The following is a 16,660-nucleotide window of genomic DNA, read 5'->3' on the forward strand; positions in this document are numbered from 1 at the left end:
TATGTGGGTTGCTATACGATTTTTTGTTACAATTAAAGTTACAGCGCTAATTGCAATAGGAGTTTCTATGTAAAATTCCATAAAAATACAAAAAAAAATATATATATTTTAAAGTGTAAAAATAAAAAAGTCCTAAATACTAAACATTTATATAATAGGTAAGACAAAACTCGTTGTATCATCCCTCAAGATCATTCGTAGTGATCAGGGCCGGCCCTGAGCATAGGCCTGTACTAGGGCCCACCTAACTCAGGAGTCCAAAAAAATTTTATCCTATTTTAAAATTATACATTTGTTTTATTAATTTTGAAAAATACCATATTTTTTTTTAAATGAAGGCCCAAAAATATTTTTTTCCCTATGACCCACTAAATTTCAGGACCGGCCATAGTAGTGATAGAAGTATTCTTGAAACTATATATTGTTTGACCAAACAAGAATTAATTACAAACTTTGCTACTTGTATATGAGCATTCATTCTCTTATTTACGAAAAAATTATACTGTATATCCACTTTTTATTACATGTTTTATTTTTTTTTATTACTCTTTAATTATTACATGTTTTATCCACTTATGTCAAAAAGAAGAAGATTAAGACGTCTTAATTATTTGAAATGGATTTATCTATATAAATATATATATATATATATATACGGTAGAGCATACTATTTAAGAATACTCTATTCAGTTAATAGCATACTAATTTGTTATAAAAAAATCAAGTCCCGATTTGGGCCAGTTATAAATAAGAATAACCTCTAAATTGTAATTAGTTATACATTTTTTAAGTCCCGTATTAACAAAGTATACCTCTATATAAGAATAATTACATCTTAATAAAATATATACATGTATTTTATAAATTTATTTATGTAAAATTAATAATTTTATTTTAAATTATAATACATATATGAAATTATATTTACTCTAAAATATTTCTATTATGATATAGTATTAATGATTATTTATTGTTATTATTGTAACATTGATATTTTTTGGTTTTTTAATTTTTTTTTCTAGTGTAACTCTATTTAGTTATAAGTTATAACCTCTCAATTAGAATATAATTTACTTGGTCCCAAGTGTATTCTTGGATAGAGGTTCTACTGTATATATATTTATCGATCTTTTTTTATCCATAGATTAATATTACCTATATATTATTAGTTTCGTCCCTTCTAATCTCAAGTCTTATTGTTATTAATTTATAATCCACAACGACATATACGTACGGTAGAAGTTTAACTGCCCCCTCACATATTATTATAATGTTTTTAAAAGGATTAGATTATTGTTTCGTTATTTTATTCTTTATTTTTTTTTTTTTTAAATGGTTTTGAAAAGAGATTTGTTTGATTAATTAGTGCAACCAAATTGCTTAGAGCATTGATATGGGACACTAATATTAAACAGCACCAATACAATATTACAACTCACAATAATAATATTAATCACTATAAAATATAAATACCCTTTAACAATTCTCAAATTACCTATTCAATCCATCGACAACCAACTAATTAATCAATAGACAGACATAATTGGAAGAATACATTATAATGTATAATTATCATGTAGCAGCAATCCCATAACATACTTTTTATATAGCACTCACTTATATATATAAAGCCACTTTCGTCCACTTAACATATATTATGCAGGAATATTTTATTAATTGAAAATTGAAGTGCATACGTACAAATCTTTATTTTAGTGTTAAGAGTTACCCCAACTTTTATTCAATCTTTATTTTAGTGTTAAGAGTTTCCACAATCTTTATTCCAATGTCAATAATTCCAATGCTAAAAGGTATTAGTAGTGTCCAGCACCTTCCTATGTGTCAATATTACTATTAATCTAATTAAGTATCGGGTCCCATATAGTTTAATAAAATAGCTTTTACGGAGTATCACTAGCCAATCGCAAGGCAACACATCTTAAGAGTGCTAGGTACTACTGGTGCCTAATAGCAATGCTCTAATTTAATAACTCTGTTTCGAGGATAGAATAAACAAGTAAATGATACTTTCTAAAAAGAAATGATATATAATTAAATAAACATTGACATAATTTGATTCGAATAAATAAATAAAATAAAATGATAAGTAAAATACTAAATTTAACTATATTCTTTCTTCCATCCTGGTAAAACAATTTAAATTCAAATATTGATCCCATGATATTATTTGGTAAATTTTAAACTTTTTTCACGTCCTAAATTATTTTATGCTAGTTATGATTTTTTTTTTTAATTTCAAACTATTATTAATAAATAAATAAAATATTTTCATAAGAGTACAACATGTGTAATTTAAAATTTAAATAATTTATTTTCTTACTAATTATCAATAAATAAAAATAAATTAATTTTAAATTTTCTTAGTAATTATTAATAAGAAAATAATTTTTTTAAATAGTAATTACTTTAATTATTATTAAATTGATATTAAGTACAAATAGTAGGTGGTATTTTAATGTTTAATAATGATCTATAAAATTATTATATTAAATTATATGAGATTCGATTATAAAATTACACAACTATTAATACCTTTTAATATTTCTCCAATTTTAAATTATCATGTAGAAATAGAAATACTCGATTGATTTATAAAAATTTAATAACATATTAAGAAAAATGAAATTAGATGCTAAACTTTGCACATTGCTCATAAATCAACTTCGTGGGGATAGACTTACTATACGTGATAATTAATAAATCTTATTTTTTTTATTAGCTAAATTAGCTAGTATAGTAGTATTGGTGATCAGATATTGATTCTTTTTTTTTTTATTTAAGCGTTTATATATTACAACTATACATAATTTGGTACTTGAACTCATGACCTCCAACACACACGCACTTTTCTATAGCCACTTGAGCTTGGTTGATCAGATATTGATTCTTATATTAGGAAAATAAATAATTAAATGTTCATTAAAATTGACTAATGACTTTCCAAGAAAATGAATAACAATAATCTACGCGGTGAAGCCACGCTTTAGATTTTTTGGTTTGGAATAACCAAAAGGCGGAATCAAAATTGAAAAAGAAGGAAATAAAATGATTATAATAAAACTTATTACGTAAGCTAAATAAACAACCTCATAAAGAATAGAACAACCTGGCTCATAAAGCCAAAGCCTACCACTAAATTAAATTCTTATTTCTTGACGGCGATATATCATATCTCATATATACACATAAAAATTTACATACAAACTATATATAGAAACGCCCCTAAATTTCCATTAATCTCACTCTCATCTTTAACTCTTCTCTTCTTCACTATTCTAGTAATCCCCTCATACCTTGTTCTCATCTATCATTGATTTTCATTCCACCAAACAAATATGATTTTGTCATCAAAAAGAAAAAAGCTAATACCCATTTTCTTGATTGTTAGTGTTGAGTTTTATTCGCTTCTAATTCTGAAATAGAGATTGTTATTATTATTATTACCCACTTTTCATTTTTTTGTGGGGTTTTCTCCATTATTGAAGCATACCCAAAATAATAATGGTTATTTCGTATCTTCTTCTTCTTTTGGTGGTTGTGGTTTGTGCATTTGTGGTGGTTCGTGTTCTTTTGTACAGAACTGGGTTGGTTTATATTGTGAAGAAATGGTGGGGAGCTATGGAGGATTGCTTTCATGTCTATCAATCATTCAAAGTCCCCGAAATCAATGAAGACACCATGCAAGAAAATCACCTCTACAGAAAAGTTTCAGAGTATTTGAACTCCTTGACCTCAATCGAGGACTCCGATTTCACCAACCTTATCACCGGGAAAAAGTCCAACGAGATCGTCCTCAAGCTCGATCCAAATCAGAAAATCGAAGACCGTTTTCTCGGGGCCAAACTTGTTTGGGTGAACGAAGAAAAGGGCGAGAAAATCAATGGTCGAAACTTGGTGCTCAAGATTCGTAAAGCTGATAAGCGTAGAATTTTAAGGCCGTATCTACAGCATATACACACCGTTGCCGACGAGGTTGAGCAGAGAAGAAGAGATTTGAAGCTTTATATAAACATATATTCAAGTCATCAACAGAATGGACGGTGGAAATCTATCCCATTCAATCATCCCTCCACCTTCGAAACAATCGCCATGGAAGCCGATCTCAAAGCCAAGGTAAAATCCGACCTCGAATCTTTTCTCAAAGCGAAACAATATTACCACAGATTAGGTCGTGTTTGGAAACGGAGCTATCTATTATACGGTCCATCCGGCACCGGGAAAACAAGCTTCGTCGCCGCAATGGCCAATTTCCTCGGCTACGACGTCTACGATCTCGATCTTTCGAAAGTCTCCGACGATTCCGATCTTAAAATCCTACTGTTGCAGACTACTGCAAAGTCGGTGATTGTGATAGAGGATCTCGACCGGTTCTTAATCGGGAAATCGACGGCGGTGACTCTGTCCGGCGTGTTGAGTTTCATGGACGGGTTGTTGAGCTCGTGCGTTGCGGAGGAGAGAATCATGGTGTTCACGACGAACGGGAAGGAGAATCTTGATCAGGCAATACTCCGTCCGGGTCGGGTCGATGTCCATATCCATTTCCCTTTGTGTGATTTCACCGCCTTTAAGAATTTGGCAAATAGTTATTTGGGTCTCAAGGAACACAAGCTTTTTCCCCAAGTGGAAGAGATTTTCCAAAACGGGTCGAGTTTGAGCGCTGCCGAGATCGGAGAACTCATGATTTCGAACAGAAACTCGCCGAGTCGAGCCATCAAAACGGTCATTACGGCGTTGCAAACGGACGGTGATGGGAGGGGGAACGGGAAGATCGGACGGAGGAGCTACGTGGAAGAATCGGGTCAACCCGCTGGGGTTTTTTGCGAAGGGGTTCATTCCGTTAAGGATATTCGGAAACTGTACGGATTCCTTCGGATGAAAAGCGGTGCAAGATCCTCTCAGTCGTTCGATTCGGGTTCACAGAAGGATGGATGACTCGGGTTGTGGAGCTCCACCCGGGTTGTTACACATGTCGTTTTCCTATTGGTTGCTTAAAAAAATGAACGCTCAGTTGTTAGTTAAGGGGAAAAGGAAGGGGCAAGGTGGAAAAGGGTCATTATAAATCACTAGCTTAAAACGGCTGAATGGGAAAACTTGTGGCTTCAATCAGAAGTTGATAGTGTTATTCTTCTTATTTTTATAATTATTATTATTATTATTATTTTTTGGGTTAATATAGTTTGGTGGTTTTGGGTATAGGGATGTCATCAGCCTTTTTGTAAATTAAAAGATTAGGTTCTATTATTAATGGAGAAAATGAAACAAACAATGCAAGGAAGCATATCCTATTCTTTACAGTTTTATTATACTATAATGTCTAGTGAGAGAGGTAACAAATATGAGGAAAATGGCAATTATTAAAGGTTTGAATCATATGAAACAAAAAATGAATATACTCATCTCTTCAACTTTATTTTGGAGATATTTTTTATTTATTTTTTTTAAAATGAACCTGCAAAATCAGATACTGAGTTACTTAGTTATGATGGAACTGAAAGGAAAGAACTATTTTGGAGTTATTCCCATGATAGAAATGCATGTGACCTGGGTTGGGTTCTATATATCTTCTTCCATCATAATAATTACAAAGATTCATTCAAAAATAAATAAAAATAAGTAAGAATGACATGATGGTACTTTGTTTGAATTTAAAGGTCGTCCTGTATTTTTCTGCTCTCATCATTGGTGACGATATATGTTGGCCTTTTTCTATAATAGAGTTAAATCAAGTTTGTAAAGGGCAATTGCTGCTACGTGCGTTTGCAATTTGCATAGAGGAACACATACTACTGTTCATCAATAATTGATTCTATAAGTTGTCACACACCACGTATTTAGTTATACCTTTTGGCTTAAAAATTGAATGAAAAAATATATATGGAATGAAAAGGAAGCCAATTAAGGAAGATTCTTGCTGGGGAAGGCTGAGCCCTGTGCATAAAAAAGACCTCGTAAAAGCTTATGGTAGAGAAATGAAATTGTCATTTGTTAATTTGCCACCAAAACTTTGATACTTTTTGGATGGAATCGAATCTTATATTATTCAGTGTCAATAGCCTGTCATTTTCCTTATATATTTCAACTTTGTGTATCAAAATACTCCTCATTTTTTCATTTTTTCCCTATCAGTCCATTAGAAACAAAATAATTGACCATAAAAAATAATATTATTTGTTTTTTTATTTCTTTTTCTGCGTTGCAAGTGTAATTTGGTATAATTATTATTAGTATTATTCTTAATAAAATTTATTTTCAATAAAATTATATATACAATTAATATTTTAATATAAAAATAATAATTTAAAAATATAATACAAAATATATATATATGATATACGAAAATATTTCAAAACTTACTAAATCAAATATATATTTCATTCTCATTTTAAATGAAAAATATAAACTAAAATAAAATTAATAATATTTCTTTATATATACAATTAATTTTTTATTTTATTTTAATTTATTGTTGGATTGAAAACGTAAAATAACAATAATTTTTTTGTTAGTTATGCAAAAAAAAGTATATTTTCTAATAAATATTAAATAATTCCATACTAAAAAGTAATTCACCAAAATAATCAATTCAATTCGAATTTTGCGAATTCCATTGGATTTGAGTTATTATGGGACCCAAAATATAAAATCTGCACTTAGTGTACATTGAATACTCTATGAGCAAAATAGTGTGAATTAGATTGAATGAATAAAAGAACTACGAATTTTGAATAACTTGAATAGCATTAAGACTATCTAATTCGACCTCTACTCTGGAATAATTTTGAGATTTCAACCAACTAAGAACCTCCTTAATCCCTATTGCTTATGCCAAAGAATGAGACACCATCCCTTACAAACAAGAAGCAGTAGCGACTAACAATTCCCCTCTTAGAACCAAACTGCTTATCTTCCTCAAAAATAATTACATCTACATTAATCTTAATTGTATATATCACACGTTTAGTCCAGCTCTCTGCCCCATCACATGCTACTAACAAATTAAGTGAAAGGATATTCCCTTCACCTTGAGCACCACTCCATTGATCAAGAGTTAATGAAAAAAGCAACAACTCCGCTCGCCGCCTTTTTTGATTCCACACTATCTCATTACGAGATTTCCAAATGGCCCAACAAAGTGTCACAAATCTCCCTAATTTATCTGCATCTGCCCTACTCATCACCACACTAAGCCAGACAAAGAAAAAATGAAACTCGTAGCCTACCAAATCTAACCTTGTTATGACCCAACAACTCTATGAAAAATGTTTCATTGTAAATATCACAAAAATAACTAGTGTCAATAGGAATTTTCTTACCATGAAAATTCATCTTAGTAAGCAGACAATATGAAATTACTTGTCAAATAAGATCTTTCACCTTGAGGATTATATATTTTTTTGGTAAATACCATTTTGGATCTTGTGTTTTGCAAAAGTTATCAATTGGACCCTTTGTTTTGTTAAATGACAAAATAGACCTTGTATTTGTTAAAATTGTATAAATAGGACCCTGAACTGATTTTTTATCAAAATAAAACTTAATAATAATCTGATGTAGAGATGTTATGATAAAACTGGTTACATTTTCTGTATATGTCCGTGTCAGAAATTGTATTAAGGTTAGTTATATTAAAAAATAAAATTGTTGAAAATTGCTTAGAGTCACTTCGAAAAATCTTACTTTTAGCCACAAAGTAAAAAAATTGTGACCAATTATAAATTATCATTCCTATATTATGACTAAAAAAATTCGTAGCTAAAGGTATCAATCACAAAAATTACAATTTGTTGTGACTAAATGTATTTTTCGTCACAATACTTATCGTGACTAAAATATAATTAGTGACAATTTGTAACTAAAGACTATATTTTAGTCACAAGTAATATTTTGTTGTGACTAAAAGTCACATTTAGTCACAAAACTTATGTTGTGACTAAAAAGTTGTCACTAAAAGTAACAGTTTTTCGTAATAGGTCCTATTTTTACCATTTTAGAAAATATATAGTTCATTTTGTCATTTATAAAACAGAGAATTAAATTAATAATTTTTACAAATTTTAAGATCCAAAATAATATTTACCTTATTTTCTTTTATAAACATCTTGAGTATGATCATTTAGTCCCAATAATTGAATATCCATTGTACTATCAATGGGGACATCTTTGTGATGCCTATTGTTCACTTATTTCTTTCCATTGTTATTTATAATCTTTTCAAAACATTTTTTATCAACAATTTGTGATGGATATAATATAGAAGCACATTTTATGACCACCTTTTACTCTTTCAAGTAAGAATAGTCTAGTAAACTAAACTCCATACCAAAAAATTACATAACCATTCAAATTTATAACTGTCATATCTGGGCACGAATTGTTTTGAGCAATCTTCGATGCAACCCACTTACTGTTGGTAACATCTAAAGAAATTATGTCTAAGCAAAGTGTAAATATTTTTCATGGAAATTTCAATTCCTCAAATTCCTTCCACAGATAGAAAATATTTCGCTACACAAGGAGAGTGACTAACAATCAGCAGATGACATAGCCAAATAATCACCAATCTCAACTAATATTTGAATTTTCAACTAATTTGAAATGTAAATTTATTTCAAAATTTCACTCACCCATAGGTTTCGGTCATTCTAATTTTCGTCAACTATTATATTGGTTAATTGTAATATTTTATCATTATTTGGTGTCATATTATTAATCATCATCTTCATCAATACATGTACAAATTTTGACCCTTTTTTCCATGTTGAATCTACAAATGAGTTTAAACACTTTCTATATATAAATATATTATTTGAATTGACAGCACAATTTACATCAAACTCAAGCGCGATTGCAAACTGCATAATAATATTTTTACTTAATAAGACATCGAAGGATCGATTCCAATTATAATTAGTATTATTTTTTTAAAAAAAAAAAATTGGTCCAAAGAAGAAATATAAGGTGGTGTAATGTACTTTTCCTTTTGGGAGGTTTCAAATTCAAATTTTTCATCTTCCAATATCAAAATAATAAGGAAATTGATCCATTAGTAAGATAAGATGGATGAGAGAACAGCAAATATATAAATAGGAGTGTATATAAATCGATCTAATCTAACGATAGTCGATCGATTCAATTATAATCGACTACCAAAAATTAAATATCTAATTGTGATCGAATCCAATGTTATTTTTGAATATCCAATTGATTAGATGTTTTATGGGTATCCAAAAATCCAATACATCGACATTCGAATTAATTAGTATTTTCATTTAGTTTGAATTAGTATTATATTTTATATTATTATGTGTAAATTATATATGTATATATAAAAATTAACATTAAAATTTTACTTTTATTTTTCTTAAATTAGATTTTATGCAATCCAATCTAATACATACTGGACCTATAATATTGGATGGATCCCGATTCAAAAAATATTAGTGTAAAATATTGAATAACCCAAATTAAATCAATAAATATATGTGAAATACATTTAACGGATAAAACCGATCCAATCCAATATTTAATGGATGTTGGATCGATTGGATGACTGAAATCAATTAGATCAGATCGGGCGATAAAATCTAACATCTAATATATGATTAGATCGGATCTGAATATGTCTAAAAATATTAGATGTGGTTCAATGAACACCTTTATACAAAACCATACAGTAATGAGTAGGCAGCCAAAAAGGGGGAAATTTAAAAATACTAAATTTAATTAATTTGGGAGTGGTTCAATAATTTGTTGAAGGAATATAAAGAAAGAGCTCTACTTTATCATCTGAATAAAATTGATTTTAAAAGAAATTTTTACATTAAAAATATAAAATGGTTTTTTTATTACATATATACTCCCACGCGGCAGTAGTTACATTTGTATAATTTAAGTTTTTTTTAGTTGCAATTTTACTACTTACACACACTGTACACATAATATCACTCTTTAAATGCAACTGAAGTGTCTACACATGTCAGTTGATTGACGCCTATCAATTCGTGCTTTCCCTATATTTTTTTTCCTTCTTTTTTTCATTATCTTTTCAGTTTTGTTTCAGTTTTTTTTTTTTTTTTAAAAAAAAAAATTCTCCATAACTGGTCTTCTTTCCTAACCACAATCAAAACCCATTTTTTCACTACCCAATTTTCTGTCATTTTCTTTTCTAACTTCCGTTAACCGATTTTCCATAACTATTTGTCATCTATTTTCTTTGGTCTGAACTTATATATATTCATGGCTATTACTTGTTCTTCATCATCCCCTTCTCCATTGCGCAAAAAAATTTGAAAATGAGTGTTAATTAAATTTGTAGCAAATAAGTCCAAAGGAAAATACCCAGTTGTAGAAGATGATGACTCCGACTTTGCTCTGCCTGTATTGAAACGGGGGTCGTGGACCTGCGAAGAAGAAATTTAAAGTTTATATTTCTTAGAAAATTTCCCCAACTTCTGAGAATAGGAAAAGGAAGGTTGAAGTTGATCATGGCTGAAGACGTTTCTGGGAAAAAAGCTAATGTTGGTGTTAATGTTCGAACCGAGGTTTGTTTTTGGTTTTCCCCCATTTTTGAAAAATTTTCATATTCAACTTTTGTGGGTTTTGTGTTTATTGATTTCTCATTTTGTAATAGTTTTTTCATAGTTTTTTAATAGTGTAAACACCTTCTGTATGTATTTTTTTTAATATGTTTTTTATCTAGTTGTTTCCTGTCCATTTTTATATCATCAATGGGTAACAATGAGATTTATCATGGATGTTGATGCTCAAAGAGTTTTTCCTGCATTTTAGTTTGTATACAGTTGTTTTGTAGTTTTATTATAGTTTTGCTACTTGCATATGTTATTTCATTATAAAACTAATATGCAACTATTTGCACAAAACTTACTATGTATAACTACTATTTCTTAGTCCCCGTCAAATTAAATTCCTACATAATATATAAACTATCATAAAACGATAATGCAACTATAAGGCAACCAAAACAAAAAATAAACAGACTTATACATAACTGGTTGTACCTTAATTCGATTTTACTCTTCTTATTGTGTTTTTAAAAAAATATATTTATATTGGAAACCAATAATCAATCAAAATGTAACTGTATATAACGTAGATGTATTATTCATGAGGTTTTTTTAAAATTTTTCACATCATACATTGTTTTGGATTTGGTGGGAGCTCCAGATCTGTTTGTTACAGATCTACATTTCATGAATCTGGATTTCGATATTAGGGGGAGTTGTTTTGATCGAATAAAACAGAAAACAAATGTGTAATTTCAGTTTCTTCACAGTTTTTTGATTTTTTTTCGTCATTTTCTGTTTAGATCATTGCAGGTCTTCTTTTCCAGTTGATTTCGCCAGAATTAATGGTTGTATTGTCCTCATTTTGGTTGTTTTGCGATTTTGAAACGATCGAGGTATGTTCATCTTCAACGTTCGCTCTTTATAGCTGAAGGCTTAGTGCATGTGGTACTTTTGTAAATATTTGTATGTGGACTGTATAAATGTTTAATGGGCCGGTCCAGAGTATTTTTGTAATTTTTTTTTTCCTTTTTTGTATTTTTCTATTTTTCTCCCATTTTAAAATAAGGTCTATTGAGGTTTATGAGTTCTTACAACCTGACAATATATTAATATTATTATTAAAATTCTTATATTAACAAAGCAATTTTTAAATAGCTTGATTTACTAAATTAAATACGAAAATACCATTCGAATATCCCTTAAAAAATTAAAAAAAAAAATTATGGGAAATCATTTTATATATTATTTTTTTTAACTTTTTTTTTTTTTCATTTTTATAATTTAGGTTACTCCTATAGTTGCAGTGTAAGTTGTAATGTAAATTTAGATTGCGATTTAGATTGCTCCGTGTATTTCCGTTTAAATACAAAAAAAAAATTAAATAAAAAAATGGCAAACCCCCCTCCCCCAATGGAATTATTTCACAAATACACAACAATAACAAAAAAAAAAAAAATTACAGAAATACGGTTGTACTGAATTTTAAATATTTTTACAATTTTTGTAATTTTATTTACAGAAAATACGGTCTTTTGATGTAATTTTATGTTGTACTCTTGTTAATTTATTGTTGATTTTTTGTTATTTATATGTTATTTTTTGTTGTTGTTGTTTTGATATTTTTTGGATATTATTTTCTTATTACTTTTATGTAGTTTACTTGTTATTTTCGTATTGTTTTTATTAAATAATATAAAAATATATAAAAAAGATCTTCAAATGTAAAATAAGTAAAAAAAAATAATTTATGTAATTATTCCTTATAAATACCCTTAATAATGAAAATTATAATAATAATTAGGGGTTTTTTCTTCATAAATATGGAAAAATATAGTAGAGTTTATATTTTTATGGCATAAATAAATAATGTAAAAAAAGTATGGGATTAAAAAGTAATTAAAGTTTAAAATATGAAAAAAAAACAATAAATATATTTAATAAAACTTGTAATAATAAGGTTTGCCGAAAAAGTCGCTGGGAAAGTCTTTGGTGCCGGAAAAATCACCAAAAAAGTCACTGGCACCGGAGAAGTTAGCGTCACCAGAAAAGTCACTGTCGCTAGAAAAATCGTCAAAAAAATCACCGTCACTAGAAAAAGTCACTAGAAAAGTCACCAGAAGTAAATATCTCTCAGATATAAACAAAAAATAGAACTGATTCTATAACATAATGAATAAAAGCAAATAATTCAAACTAGTTGTAATTGAAATATAACTTGTTCTGTAACATAATGAATAAAAATAAATAACACAAAATAACTCAAATCAGTTACAATTAAAATAGATACAATTCTATAACAGTGTTATCATGAATAAAAACAAATAACACGAAACAACTCAAACGAGTTATAACTAAAATAGAACCAATTATATAACAATGAATACAAACAAGTAACACGTAATAACTCAAACTGATTACAATTAAATAATAAAGAGAAAATCAGTTTCTAAAACACTGAAACATAAATTAAAATAAAACTAGTTTCATAACAAAATACCTCATAACACATAATATCTCATAAAATCAATTATAGGTATAAAAATGAATAGAACCAGTTCCATAATAAAATAAATAAACACAAATAACAACACACAATAACTCAAATATAATATAAAGAAACTGGTTATATTTATCAGCTAGTTAAAAATTTGAGACAAAAAAATTAGTTCCGTAAAGCAACTAAGATAAAAACTCACACACATAAACTAGTTAAATAAAATAATTCAAACAAAAACATCCATTCAACATGCTCCAACCTACCAAATAATTAAACGCATACCATATCTACCCCAAAAATACTCATTCATTATGTTATATAACTGGTTTTATTTTAGTTATAACCGGTTTGAGTTATTTCATATTATTTGTTTTTATTCATTATAACACTATTATAAAATCAGTTCTATTTTAATTATAACTGTTTTAAGTTATTTTGTGTTATTTATTTTTATTTATTATGTTACAGAACCGGTTTTATTTCAATTATAACCGATTTGAGTTATTTTGTATAATTTATTTGTATTCATTATGTTATAGAACCAGTTTTATTTTTATTTATATCCAATACATCTACTTCTGGTGACTTTTCCATTGACTTTTTCCAGCGACGGTGACTTTTCTGGTGACGGTGATTTGTCTCACCCTCTACTTAAGTTTAATACATAATAGAGACATCATCTATAAAAGTGGGTATATTTAAAAGAATATAAAAATGAAGGTAAAAATTAAAACATATATAAAAAAATAGGTATACAATCTAATTTCCTCATAATACTTGAGAAACTTACAAAAATACTAGAATTTGGGTTAACTTTTATAAAAAATACTGTCACACGGAAATCTTTTTAAAAATACAGTATTTTTGTAAAACACCAGTAGATCACAAAACAGAATAACTCAAAATAACAGTAGAACAACTAAAAAACACCAGTAGAACAATAGTGAAAACTTAACACAGTATTCTGCAGTATGAAACTTATTAAAAACATAGTAAAAAATAAAAAATACCGCCTGATAGTATTTTTATAAAAAAAAAAATAGTAAAAATTAATATACCATTTAAATTTCCCTAATACCTACAGCCCAATCTTTACAATGGACTTGCGTTGGCCCAAAGGATACTAAGGACCTTTCCCCCAACTTGTAAAAATATATTAATAAGAAAAAATATGCTTACAAATTATTCACAAACAGAGCTACAAAGCCTACAATAATCCCTTTCCGAAAAAAAAAAAAAAAAGCTAATAATTGTAATTTAGGAAGGATTGATAACACTATTTATTTTAGAGTTAACGTTCGCTGCTTTTATTTTTTATTTTTTTTGTTTGATAAAAGCTGCTTGTTAGTTGTTACTCATGATGACTTTGCTTTTAAATAAAAGAAAAAAATGATTGCTACATTTTTCTGCGTCATTATTGTTGAAATTCTTTAACACTTACAGAAATATATAAACTTTCAGATTTATATACAAATATGTTGCTACATATTTTTAACAAAAAAATCTATTTCTAAAGAAACCTTTAATGATTCAAAGAAAAAAGAACATGGATTGTAGATGAGAAATTTAATTTTCTATACTTAAAAAAACTTTAATATTTTATTCTTAAACCAATACATTTCAAACTAAAAAATATATGATACTTTTATCTAAAACCCAAAAATACCCCTCTCATAACTCAGCCCTATTTTTTCCAATCCGCATATGCATCGGACCCCCCCATCGGGCCCCATCGGCCCCGTCGGACCCAGCTCCCTCTCTCTTCCTCTCTCTCAAACCGAAAAAAAAAACCAGGGTTTGATGGTCGGACCCATCGGACCCTGGGTTTTTTTGTTTTGTTTTCAGTTTGAGAGAGAGGGGGGCTGGTCCTCGGTGGTCGTCGGAGGTGGTGGAGGTGAGCCGTGCGTATTGTGGGTCTGACGGGTCGGTGGTCGTCGGAGGTGAGAGAGAGGAAGAGAGAGGGGGTGCGCCGTGGGTATTGTGGGTCGGACGGTGGTCGTGCATGGTCGGGGGCTGCTGTCGGTGGTGGTGGGTGGTCGTCGGTGGCCGGGCGTGATGGTCGGGCGCTGAAGCTGTGGTCAGCGAGAGGGAGAGAGAGGGTCGGGATGAGGCAGCCATGGACAGATGATTTGAGATTTTGATTTTTTTCAAATGGGAGGGGTATTTGTGGGATATTAGGAATGTGGTCATATATGACCAATATTATTAAGTATGCATTTAGGGAAAATTTTTTAAAATTTTTTAAGTATAGAAAATCAAATTTCCCTCGTAGATTTTGTGGTGATGATCATCCAAGAAAGAAGAATACAAGACTTCTTTTTTTTTTTTGGTAATTTGTAACATAAATGTCTAATTTTAATTTCCGGTTGTAAATAAATATATAAGTTTAATTTATAACGGTAATAATATTTAAATTATATTTCTGAAAATTTATAAGTACAATAGAACATCTATTTAAGAATATTCCATTCAAGAATAACCTCTAATTTGTTATAAAATAATCAAGTCCCGATTTGGGCCAGTTATAAATTTAAGAATAACCTCTAAATTGTAATTAGTTATACATTTTCTAAGTCCCGTATCAACAAAGTATACCTCCATAAAAGAATAATTACATCTTAATAAAATATATACATGTATTTTGTAAATTTATCTATGTAAAATTAATAATTTTATTTTAAATTATAATACATGTATGAAATTATATTTACTTTAAAATATTTCTATTATGATATAGTATTAATGTTTATTTATTGTTATTATTGTTACATTGATATTTTTAAAATTTTTAATTTTTTTCTAGTGTAACTCTATTTAGTTATAACCTCCCAATTAAAATATAATTTACTTAGTGCCAAGTGTATTCTTGGATAGAGATTCTACTGTACCTGGCTTGTTAAGTTATTATCCATATGTCATTTTCTTATTTACACTATTTTTTTTTAAAAAAAAAATTAAAAATTTAATAACCTAGACCAATCAAGAAATTTACTTAACATTTAACAGTCAAGTACTACACAAATTCTAAAATTATAACTTAAATTTTATTACTATAAAAAATTAATTTATTTACAACCAAAAATTAAATTTAAGTTTTATACCACAAATTACTTTTTCCTGTTTAGTATTCTCTTGACAGGAAAGAAGGAAATGATTAAGTTATCTTTAAGATTATTACCAATTTATAAACTAATAAATTATTAATTTTTAATATTTTTAATTTAACTTCTCAATAAATTAAAAATAACCACTTAAAATATCTATACAATTAACTCATGATATTTTAATACACAACATTCACAATCACTAAAATTATCATTTTATGCAGATAGAATTTCATATAACAATACACAATAATAAATATGAGCTCATATTAAAATTTTAATTCAATAATTAAATCTGATTAGGTGCCATTTTTCATAATCTCTATTTTATTTTATTTTACATAATATCATATTTTTTTTTTCTCTGCTTTGCATATCTTTATATATTAAAAGTGCCTATCTAACGACAATTCTTGGTTTAACGATTCCTTTTTTTATTTAGCCTTACACGATTAACTTAACAGACTGTTAACGTTTAACAAATAAATAAACCCAATAATTAAACCAAAAAA

General features: G+C 28.3%; 1 protein-coding gene across 1 annotated transcript; it reads left to right on the top strand.

Moving 5' to 3' along the window:
- The first annotated feature begins 2,920 nt into the window (after nt 1-2,920).
- LOC115705461 (AAA-ATPase At2g46620) lies at nt 2,921-5,313 on the top strand. The gene has a single exon (XM_030632797.2). The coding sequence runs from the start codon at nt 3,523-3,525 to the stop codon at nt 4,951-4,953; it is 1,431 nt and encodes a 476-aa protein (XP_030488657.2). The 5' UTR covers nt 2,921-3,522; the 3' UTR covers nt 4,954-5,313.
- The last annotated feature ends 11,347 nt before the right edge of the window (nt 5,314-16,660 follow it).

This window comes from Cannabis sativa, chromosome 1 (assembly GCF_029168945.1).
Source record: "Cannabis sativa cultivar Pink pepper isolate KNU-18-1 chromosome 1, ASM2916894v1, whole genome shotgun sequence".
Classification (NCBI taxonomy): domain Eukaryota; kingdom Viridiplantae; phylum Streptophyta; class Magnoliopsida; order Rosales; family Cannabaceae; genus Cannabis; species Cannabis sativa.

Excerpts from the sequence above, each read along its gene's own strand:
- LOC115705461 (XM_030632797.2), top strand. The coding sequence starts at position 3,523 with ATGGTTATTTCGTATCTTCTTCTTCTTTTGGTGGTTGTGGTTTGTGCA.